Source organism: Sinocyclocheilus grahami, unplaced genomic scaffold, assembly GCF_001515645.1.
Source record: "Sinocyclocheilus grahami isolate Dianchi unplaced genomic scaffold, SAMN03320097.WGS_v1.1 scaffold303.1, whole genome shotgun sequence".
Lineage (NCBI taxonomy): Eukaryota > Metazoa > Chordata > Actinopteri > Cypriniformes > Cyprinidae > Sinocyclocheilus > Sinocyclocheilus grahami.
Window position 1 is genome coordinate 402,003 of NW_015505482.1, and position 12,250 is coordinate 414,252.

At 38.2% G+C, this 12,250-nt stretch overlaps 1 protein-coding gene across 1 annotated transcript in view; it reads left to right on the forward strand.

The window, feature by feature from the left end:
- Window positions 1–2,674: 2,674 nt before the first annotated feature.
- LOC107601336 (adenylate cyclase type 6-like) overlaps window positions 2,675–12,250 on the forward strand; it is a 60,263-nt gene continuing 50,687 nt past the window's right edge. Inside the window, exons 1-2 of the mRNA XM_016293492.1 lie at window positions 2,675–2,961; window positions 9,151–10,060. Coding sequence (XP_016148978.1) covers window positions 9,152–10,060 — 909 coding nt within the window. The 5' untranslated portion in view covers window positions 2,675–2,961; window position 9,151. The remainder of the gene's footprint in view (window positions 2,962–9,150; window positions 10,061–12,250) is intronic.

Genomic DNA, 12,250 nt, shown 5'->3' on the forward strand with positions numbered 1-12,250 from the left:
GTAAAATTGTGAAATAATATTACAATTTAAAATAAGTGATTTCTGTTTTACATATATTGTAAAATGTAATTTATACCAGTGATACAAAGCTGAATTTTCAGCATCATTACTCTAGTCTTCAGTGTCACATGATCCTCATCATTCTAATATGCTGATCGATCAATTTAATGCAACCTTGACAAATGAAAAAAAAAAAATCTGAAGAAAAATGACTGACACCAAACTTTTGAACAGTATATACCGTAAACTTGTACCATAAGTTACATTGATAAGAAATGTCTAAATAATAAATAAATAAATAATATCAATGTAATATGTGGCAAAAGATTCAGTGGTTTAGATAAGGACACAAAACATAATATAGACTGTATTTAAAAGCATTATATAGTGTTTTCTTAATCTATTAGGCTGATGATACATGGGGCAACTTTTTGAGCAATGTTGCTGTCAATGGGCCACCAGATGAGACACAGAGCCCAAGACTGATCTAAAATATCCAGATAGAAATTTGTTACCCATTCTCAATGGAAAAGTGCCCAAGCAAAATTGCTCTTAAAAACGTTACACTGCAAAATTGCTCAAAAAGTTGCCCCGTGTATCATCAGCCTTAGAGTTTATTTGGCTTTTAGAAAGTGTTTTTCCTGCTTACAATGGCCTTGATCACTTGGCAGGGCATGTAATAAGGGTCTGGGGTTTGGGTTGGGTGTCTGTGTGGAGTGCCACCTAAACCTCTTATTATAGCACACAGGAATGCCTAAACTCAACTGCGGCAAACACTAACCACAGATTTGCAAGTTATCACGTGAATTACTGATATCTGATAACCCATGACATACCAATACTGCCACTTTCCTCTCGCTTTTCTATCCAGCAGTATATTGTACATTTACTGATAGAAAGTGCCATCAGTATGGGTGCAGCGGACAATAGTGAGGGCGACTGACTGTCTTTACCTTTTTTATCTGATATGTTATAGAGGAACTCTGGCTGATATGCATGCAATAAAATGTCACTAAAACGTTACTCTGCAAAATTGCTCAAAAAGTTGCCCCGTGTATCATCAGCCTTAGAGTTTATTTGGCTTTTAGAAAGTGTTTTTCCTGCTTACAATGGCCTTGATCACTTGGCAGGGCATGTAATAAGGGTCTGGGGTTTGGGTTGGGTGTCTGTGTGGAGTGCCACCTAAACCTCTTATTATAGCACACAGGAATGCCTAAACTCAACTGCGGCAAACACTAACCACAGATTTGCAAGTTATCACGTGAATTACTGATATCTGATAACCCATGACATACCAATACTGCCACTTTCCTCTCGCTTTTCTATCCAGCAGTATATTGTACATTTACTGATAGAAAGTGCCATCAGTATGGGTGCAGCGGACAATAGTGAGGGCGACTGACTGTCTTTACCTTTTTTATCTGATATGTTATAGAGGAACTCTGGCTGATATGCATGCAATAAAATGTCACCACCGTCAGACAGGACATCTTACAGTGTTGGCAGCTGACAGTGCAATATATTGTATATCGCTAATGTATTAAATGCAAGAGCCATTATGTTTTTCTGATTATGGTAGCAACTAATAAGACCAGTACTTAAAATGAAAGATCCAATCTAAAAAACGGTTACTTTATCAGTATGTGCGGGAGGATATATCGAGTATGAATAATAAATAATAATAAATATAAGCATAATTGCATACAATTAGGGCAGAGTGGGGGAAAACGCTCACCTTAAGGACTGTGTAGTTTTTTTTCTGTGAAACAAAAGTTAAATGTGTTCAGAAAAGTTATCATAGTTTTAGTGACAATGACATAAATTATAAACCAAGTATGAAAAATTACATTTGTACCAAAGGGGCGTTTTGCCCCACAGGTGGGGTGTATAAAGAAATAACTTAAATTCTATTCGTTTTTTTAATTAACATCCTTCTGTCAGGAATGTTTATTTTATATTATCTATATTTCTATTTATCTTAACTTTGATATTTGTATCTGTATACTGGTATCTGTATGAAATATTGTGTAAAACTTAAAGTTACGGTTCGAATAGTTCACCCAAAAATGATGTTTTCATGATTTTCATTTTTTTCACCTTCATGTCGTTCCAAACCTGTATGACTTTCTGTTTTTCTTCTCACTTGGTGATATTTTGCATGGTGGGAAACCAAAAAACATTGTCGCCCATTGACTTCCATTGTGTGGACAAAAAAAAAAAAAACACTTCTCATGCAACACTTCAAAATATCTTGAAGCAAGAAAGTCACACAGGTTTAGAATGAGATGAGTAAACAGTAGGCAGTAGGCCTATACAATCGTGAACTATCCATTAAGGGTTAGTGAGTGATAGTGTAATACAGTATGTGGGAAAAAAACATCCCAAATGCATCACTGCCTCATTTTGATCACTAGGCTATATCTATAATTTAATAATGTAAAACTCATTTTTTAAACGTTTTGCTCAAAGAGTCTGCTTGTGGTATGTGGCTTTCAAATAAATGCCATTGGTTTTGACATTTTGCTTAAATAGCCTAATGGTGCAAGGTTAAGTGTCCAAATATTTTGGCTGCCACGATAGATAGATGGATGGATGGATGGATGGATAGATAGATAGATGTCACCTGTTTGAGCGTCTGTGGGTCTGTCTCCATATGAGAGCAGAGGAGGAGGAGGAGGAGGACAGGTGAAAGCAGCTGGCAGTGAGGAGCTGCTTGTTCGCAGGCCTTTAGGGGGAGTGTTGAGACGCGTGGAGACCGAGACTGGCACCGCGTCTGTGTGAAGGGGGAGAGGCTGGGAAACGACGGGAGCACAAGCGAGGCAGAGCTTCACCGTCTGTGGCCCTCTGTCCCCTCGTCCTCGAAGCCTGCAAAAAACACATCGCCCTGCCGATAACAAGGACGCGGAGCGGTCGAGGGATAGACCCCAGCGCTGTCGCGCCAGAACCGGGGAGATGTCCACGGTGAGTCAGATCTTCTTCTAGGGTGATCAGTCATGTTTTATGTAGGGCTGCTTTCTAGTATGATTTCTGATGGACAAACGTTATACAAGGGTTTGCCTTGTATAGAGGACATTCGGAAGAGTCGGATGCGTGCGTGTAGACGGCTTTAATGCAGCATTAGCCCTGAGTTTTGACATGGCGAATAAGCAACGGCCAAATGCAACACCCCTCTCTCCATTCACACCAGCGATATATTCAAGATTGAATGCAATGCCTGTCTTAGATATTGCCCTAAAGGTCGTGCGCTCCCGCAAAATACGTGAAATAACCTGCAAAACCGCAGCTGCCGGTGTCTAAATAGATGTCATGCGTGAGGCTTGATGTTCATCTGATGGTTGAGTTGTGCGTGTTTGCCTCTGGTAAACAAGGCGATGATGACTGATGCGTTGGAATGTTCCGCGCGTTATGATCCCTATAACGTGTCCACCGCAGATATGGACCGAGTGGATGTGTGCACGGCCTGTGGCGCGCTAGAGTTGGGCATTTTTGGGTGGAGGACGGGGCTGTGTAGCCCACACTTGGCGGTCGGGTGTGACATGCTGTGTTGCACAAGTATCCGCACACTGTTACTGTAACAGCCTCGACACGGTCACTGCTGCGAATATGGCACACACACACACACACACACACACACACTGAACGCTGAACACACACTCAGTGTTATGTAACGAACGAAACATCTCCAAACGGCCTATATGGGAGAAATGCTGCATAGTTCTTCTGGCAACATGAGCCGTCGATGAAGCGCCTGAAATTTTGCAGCTTGCATATGTTATGGCGAACAGTCGTTGATGTTTATACGATGCTTTCTAGCGTAAATAGACGTTTTATGTTCTTTTTTTTTTTTTAGATGAAAGCACAATTGGACTGATGCAGCTGTCGTCCATAAGAGGAAACGGGGATTTAGATTAATAACAAATAGTGTTGAGACTGATGCGACACTGCGATCTCTATATTTGCATTATGTAACATCAGCGCACGGCTGCTGAAATGTCGTGCAAACGTCCCGAAGGGACTACAACCACATCGGCTATATGTGCAGTTCTCATCTTTAGTATGGCCTCAGATTCTGAATATGACTCGGAGTAGGTCGGTTATGAGTTTACATGTATTGTACTGTCTCATTAGATCGTTGTTTCATCAAAATGAGCGATGTTCGGTTCGTGAATGAATCATTGTTTTGAGCTGGAGCTCATCGATGAATTGGTTCTCAGAACCGAGTGATTCGTTCGGAAATGAATCGTCCGTAATCGGTTCTCGAGTGAACTTGCTAGAAATAGCATACTAGCACTATACTCGTACTGTTTCTATCATACTATATCTTATTTCTATTGTGTAGAACCATTGTGGTAAAATGTAAGTTGCTTTTAATGGATGCTTTTGATATTTCTGGTTTTCTCAGAAGTGGAAGTCGTAACTGGGTTAATTTAGTAATGCTGCGTTCAAGTCCTCCGTTCGTACTTACAACAGGGTCTGTTAACTCTGCTTATAGAAAATGAAGAGCAAAGAATTCGCATCAGGTGTGTTTTGCGTTTTTAATATTTTTTCAAAGTAATTTATGAAGCCACTTTAGTCTGTATCGCATAAAAACTTGTTATTAATTGTTATATTACAATCCTGCCACATTCAAAAAGCTCATTTTTTGTAAATAAAAAGCCTGACAATGCCACTGCTTATAAGTATTGTGATTTATGTTTTACTTTGGCAATCTCTCTGTCTCCCTCTATCAGACATGCAGTTCTACATGACCAATTTAAGTTTAAAGGACAACTAAACTATCAATTTAAACAAAAATTTACCATCAACTACAGACGTTGCATCCATCGATTCCTCCATGTTTCTCATTGACAGACACGCCCCCAACTCGGAAACTCGGGGCTTGACGAAAATTTAGAGTTTCCCACTCGTAATAACGACTTTGTGGTGTGCGTTCATGTGCATTCAACTCGTAAATACGATCTGTCCGACATGACTTGAACGCACCATAATAAACAAAAACTACAACACATAGCCTGTAGGCAAAAAAACTAAAGAATGGCACTCCCATTTGCTCCAGTATCAAAAGAAAAACTGATGATAACATGTCTATGACTTTACAAAAGAGGAAAAAATGTTGACAAATTGTTCGTACTGATCAGAAGAGAGAATAAATATTTGCATTAAAAATGACATAACTGAGCGAATGACACTTAATGACAGTTGTCATAAACATGCATAAAACCTCCTTCATATTCATGACATGTGTCATGTCATGATTATGAAGGTGTCCTGTCAGTCTTATGCACACCCCTTCAAGTAAAGTGTTACCGAAAGATGTCAAGTATGCGTTATCGCCTCAGCTGTTAGAAACACCAGTTTTGTAAATGTACATAAAAATTTAGAAAATGCTAGATTTACAATGTTATTAACTGTGGAAACGCATTGGAAAGAGATACATACTTTAACAGGCAAAAATTCTACTGGAAATAAGTTTATGACTTGGTTGACAGTTTTATAATATCAACAAACATAATAAAATAGCCAATTTTATTGAGAGTTATTATTATTGTTAAAAAGTGCAATAATGAGAGATGTACATTCATTTGGCCATTGTTTAATGTAAATGTAAATTTCATCTAGCTTCCACGCTTTTTATGAGCTCAATCATAGCTGCAACAAACTGAACTAGGATACATGATATTATAATAAACACACATATTAATAAAGCATAAAATAAAAAACGTAATTCAGAGTGTATGCTCTGTTTGCTCATTTTTATATGAATATTGTTCATTCATATGTTCGTTCTGCTGGTTTAGGCCTGCTAGGACTGAGTGATTGGATCCATTTAAGATTATCACTTCTTAACTCTAGTAATCTGTCATTGTCTAATTAGGCAGGATATACCGACACTGTTGCTTTCATTGATAGAAAGTGGCAAGTCCTGCAATATATTTTGACCTCTAAATTTAATATGCAGTACTAAAAAATGTGAGTCCAAGTCTTTGAACAATTAGTCAGCGTGGATTAATGCAAAGTCATAAATTAATGTTAAGCAGTCAGTTATACAGTGTTGCCCTGGACAACTGACATTACTTGGAAATATTTGTCCAATGCAAATCAAGTGTTCCAGAGAGCAGTGCAATAATATCTGCGTATGCAGTGATACTTAGTTTTCATATTCAGCGTTGCAGTCAATAAAGCTTTATTTGCATGATTCTCAAGATGCACTATATTGAGAGGGAGCATATAAAGTACTTAGAGTGCATAAAATACACAAAACTATCAATGGTTTAAAAAATGAAGGGGGATTAAAAGAAAGGGACTCTAGATTTAAATGAACCTGTGCTATGAAAATGTAGTGCATATGGTGATTTAGAAGTATTAGAAATGATTTGAAAAGAGTATTCTCATTCCTGCGAACTTCCTGAACTTGAAAAGATATTTGATCTTGCTGATGTCTTGACTCTCTTTCTCATCCATCTCCTTTCGAATCTTTAGCAGAATCTCTCGTCCTTCCACTGCCATGCTAGAATAACAAAGAGAGTCCAGAATATCTTAAAATGGCGAGGATTAAATGTAAAACTAACATCTAATGTGACTGTTTCTGAAGCTTCTTAACTCGTTTACTTAGGCATATTGTTATTAATCATTACTAGTAAGGAAGTAATGCATATATTGATTTAAGAGCTGCCTCTAGTTGATCAGAAATACAGTGACAGTTTAGCGAAATTAACCTGGTGCTTTCTATATTTGTTGTAGACGTTTTTATTGCTCAGTTCATGTGCCGTGTAATTTCAGCCTGTTAAATAGTGTACCTGTCAGAGGAAGGGAATTTTAGACAATGCGAAAGCGTGTAGTGCAATAACTCTAGTTTTAAATCATTCAACAGTGAAATTGTCCAGATGGATCGATTCTGTTCATGGATTTTATTTGTCTTACATTGTTTCTATTGATGGTTTATCATCAACAGATCCAGGCGTTGTGAAGATACAGTTGAACAAAGTATCAGATCTTCAGATCCATCAGGCCAGTCTTCAGTAACTAAATGAAACTGGACTCCCTGATAGCCATCAGTCAATTATCAGAACTCTACATTTTTGCTTTCGCTCAGCCACCGCTCTAAATGAGTGTCTCGGACAGCAAGATCAGGGCTGGGGCACACACCAGAACCCACACAGGTAAAGACATCCAAAAAATATGCATTATTTCATCCATTCATTCTGCCATGTGCGAGTCAATGACGTCATCTGTTCATTTATTAAAACACATTAAAAATGCAGTTTATAGCTGGGGTAAGATTTTAAAAATATTTTTAGAAGTCTCTTATGCTTATCAAGGCTGCATTTATTTGATCAAAAATGCAGTAAAAACAGTACTATAGCGAAATATTTTACAATCTAAAACAAGTGTTTTCTATTTGAATATATTTTAAAATGTAATTTATTCATTCAGCATCATTACTCCAGTCTTCAGTGTCACATGATTCTTCATAAACCATTCTAATATGCTGGTTTGCAGCTCACAGTTGTGCTGTTTAATATTTTTTTCAGGATTTTTTGATGAATACAAATTTTAAAGAACAGATTCATTTATTTGAATATTATTTGTTGTAACAGTCTAAGTCTTTCTTGTCCCTTTATTGCTAAATAAATAAATTAATTTATTTTAAAAAAAGGATCTTACTGAATGGTAGTGTACATACAATGGCTTGAATATACCTCTTCCCTGATGAACATGTTTTTAATATCTCAGTTCAAATTCATTTTAATATCTTCGGGGGCATAAAGTAAAAAATATCCTAAAATCAATAAAGAATAAAAAACCTTCATTACAGTATTGAAATTCATGTAAAGAAAACCTTGTTAGGTAGTTTAGGAAAATGTTTTATTATTATTTATAAGAATATTAATATTATTTATAAGCTTATTAATAGAAAAAAAGCTTTTGTCTGCTGTCATGTGGACTCTCCAAGAGATATTTATGAATGGATAATTTTTGATGCTTGTAAAAACCAAAAATTATTTTTATACAGTAAATTTATGAACTTTAAAAAAAAATACAATTAAAGGTGTGGCCACAGTGAAATTTTGAGAACAAAAATAGGTCCGTTATTAACAGTATAGAGCTGCATGAAGCACATAAGGCCATTGCAAACTAAGCAGCTTTTGGTCAGTGTGCGGCGAATTCATGTGACCAACTTTAACACAAGTTAAATCTGCACGGGGAGCTTTTTCTCCCTCGTGTGAATTCCAGATTCCTATTGGAATCACTGGATTTCACCCACAAAATTTTGCAGAGTAAAGATAAATGTGAGCGTACCTTAAGGCTTACGGAAACTATGTTATTACTTTTTACTTAATGGTCACACCACCTGACAATTTAGGCTGCTTTCACACTTTGTTCGCTTGCTTGGGCCAAACCCGAGTTCGATTGCTCCCCCCTCCCCCTGCCCCTGCTGGACTGCGTTCATATTATTTTATTTGGGTCCGAACCACAGTTCGTTTGCATCATCAAGCCAGCAGCTGTTTACCCCGTTGCTTAGTAACAACGGCGCAGGAGAAGGCGGCAAATGCATAACATTGCTCTCTGCACTTTTTATATATTTACGTTTTTGAACCGTTCGTTTTGTTTGCAAAGCTTCGGTACATAACGGCACTTACATCTGTCTTACGAATGTACTGCAAATGCTCTAAAGAACGCTGAAGGCGAACAGAAATGAGATATACAGCTCTCTGTTTGCAGCGTGTCAGTCATGCTCGTCAGGAAAGTGAGTGAAACACACACAAACACACATTTTTATCAAATAATACGTCATTAATAGTGGTCACTTCCGCGATTTGGTACAATTGCGTTCACATCAGCAGCAGCAGTAAACCATACCCCAGACTCGGCTACGGTTCGCGGGTGCGCACCCGAGTTCGGAAGACAGTGTTCGCATCATCCAAACAAACCTAACTCTGACGTCTGTCGAACCCGGGTGCGCACCAAAAGTGCTAGTGTGAAAGCACCCTTAGAGTCATTAAATGTAATCTTTTCTTGTAAATGGGAAAAAGCTTTTTAAAACCATATTTAACCAGAAGTACATTTCCACAAGTCTTTTGAACTACATTTTTTGTCTGCCATTCACCTGCATAAACATGCACCTCTCTGACTTTGGTTTTCCTACAGAATGTCCTGGATCAACGGCTTCCTAGTGGCCAGAGTGGATGACCGTAAGACCGCGTGGGGCGAGCGCAATGGCAAGAAGTCCAAGCGCAAGGTTGGCTCCTCTCTCTGCAACCCACGCTACATGAGCTGCCTGCGGGACGTGGAAGCCATGGAGCCTCCTCCCCAGCCGCCCCACGCTCAGGCCACCCGGTCCGGAGGAGGCAACTTCGGCGTGCGCTGCAGATGGCAGGAAGACCACTATGGGAAAGTGGGGGGTGGGCGGGAGGGGGTGGGGCTTAAATCTGTGGACCTGGGTTTCGAGGACGGCGAGGTCAAGGGGAGAAAAGGGGACGGCTCGGGTTGCGACGGCTTCAGCGATGACATGGCCAGCGACGAGGGGTCGGTGACGGCGGCGGACTGCTGGCAGCGGGTGGTTCGCGTGTTCCAATCTAAGAAGTTCCAGTCGCGCAAGCTGGAGCGTCTCTACCAGCGCTACTTCTTTAGACTCAACCAGAGCTCGCTCACGATGCTGATGGGCGTCTTGGTGATCGTTTGTGGGGTCATGCTCACGTTCCACTGCATCCACGGACCGCCCGATGTGGTCTACGCCTCTGTGCTCTCCGTGGCCATGGCCCTGTTCTTGGTGCTAATGGTGGTGTGCAACCGAAATGGGTTCCACCAGGACTACATGTGGATGGTCAGCTACCTTGTGATTGGAGTGCTAATCGTGGTGCAGGTGTTCGGGGTGCTGATGGTGGCCCCCCGCAGCGCCTCCGAGGGGATCTGGTGGTCCGTCTTCTTCATCTACATCATCTACACGCTGCTGCCCGTGCGGATGAGGGCGGCAGTGCTCAGTGGAGGAGTGCTGTCCTCCATACACCTCCTCACCACGTGGAGAATCAATCAGGACGATGAGTTCCTCTGGAAGCAGGTAGGTTGTTTTAGTTTATCCTAACTAAGCTTCAGATTTGACTTGTATCTATTCCTTTGAGTATGATGACTAGAGTTGGGAATTGAGATTGGCTTCATTGAAAAAATACTTCCTTTGAAAAGTTGTATCTTTAAATTCATCCCATTTATATCACTGATAGAGTCATAAAAATGCAGATGCATGAGTTTGGCTGTTGCGTCATCATGTCTTGCACTGTTGTTTGAGCGTCCCATCACAAAATGTGCCTTTTCAAGTTAAAAATAGTCCCAAGTTTGAAACAAGTGAGATCTGCTGATTTCTGTTCCATTCTGTTGCTCTCAAGAAGACATTTTATGTAAAAGCCAAGAAATGGGAATTGTTTAGGGCTTCCAGTTATGGGTCAATGACATAATCTTTTTAGTCGTTTATTTAAAAATGCTTTAAAATGCTGCACAATGACTTTCTGAAGTTTCTCAGTTGAAATGAAGCATATCCTGATATCATAATGAAGCCTTATTAAAAGAAAAGAAAACTTGAAAATAAAATCTTATTGATTAGTTTGGCATCGTTTTTTATTATTATTTATATTCAAATCAGCGTCACTTGATGCAGGAAACATTCTGAATTTTGCAATCAAAAAACAAAACAGGAAATTATATCATAAAAAAGAACACTTGCAGACACTCATGACTGTGCATCAAGGTCAGTAAGTCCTTAAACTATTAGATACTTAGATTTTTTTTCTATGAAAAGGCTAAGGTTTTAAAATGTAATGTGGTGCATCTCCCCAGAAACTTAAAGGGTTAACTGTTGATTGTGTTTATTAACAGTTAATGCTTCGTAAAAAAATTAAAACACATTATTTTTCACATAATTTACCTTTATTCTATACCGCTCTGTCCCTACTTTTATGAACGCTCTGATGATTTCCTGCTTTTATGAAGCCCCTCCCTCAGAAATACACGATGGGCTCAGATTGGTTAGCTGGTCCAGTGTGTTGTGATTGACTAAACTGCCTCTAGTGCACAATTAACCACCCCTTTAATATTTATGAATTAGTTCTTGATAGATATATAAAGAAATGTTTAACCTAGTTAATATATAATAATAATACACATTTAAAATAAATGTCTTTAAAAACATTTTTAAGTCTTTCTTGACAACGGTTTTAAAAATATAAATATAATATAAGACATAAAATGTGGACTTTGCACATGTGTGTTCAAACTAGAATTAACTAGTTTTTAGTTTTCTTTATCATGGGCAGTCATACATGTCATTGACCCCAAGACTGATTAGCTGACTTTTAGTTCACTAGTTGCTTTTGAAAATATCTAAACATGAAATATGTAGAAATAATTGCCATCCTTAATGATGACTGTACTTATCCCTAGAGAAAAAATAGTTGTGTGTTGTTAACTTAGCAGAAGCAAATTTATGTAATAATGTCACACAGCACTTTCATCATTTCAGCAAAGATAACTGTATTAGTTATTTAGGGTTTTATTTTTGTTTAATGAGTTTTGACTGCTTCCACCTGTCTATAAATATATTTCTCTTCTCATATCTGTATTTACTGCCGTTGTCCTGGAAGTGTAAAGACACTGTAGTGTAGAGCGTCAATTATGCAAATGCTCAAAATTGAATTCGACCATGGTAATCAGTAGGGCTGGGTATCGATTCAGATGTCCCGATTCGATTTGATTTCGATTCGCAAGCTCTCGATTTGATTCGATTCTCTATTTTTTTAATTACATTCAGTGAATATAGTTTTAATACAAATGCTATTGATATTTCTAAAAAATGAACAGTAAACATCAGTTTACAAATGGTGAATTAATAAAAAGAAATTAAGAACCAAATGCCTGTGTTTTAAAAAAAAAATTTTTTTGTATAGGGTCCTTTTTTAAACAATAATAGGGCCCTATAAGATGTTCTTAATTTTTCTGGTAATCAGATGAAGGCATAAAACATTAATTTAATTTATCCTAATCAAATGAAAATTAAACCCTTTTATTTTTTGGCAAACAAAGTGCTGCACAACAGAGGTTTTCTGTTAAAATTAAAAAGAAAACAGATGTGATTATTCCTTTAAAAATAAAGATTTATTAATATTTATTAGCAGTAGTAGCATTGAGTCTTAAGACTGCTAAATAGTAATATATTCTGACAGTAGAACGTTAAACTAAACGTTTATTTTGACGGGTTGCT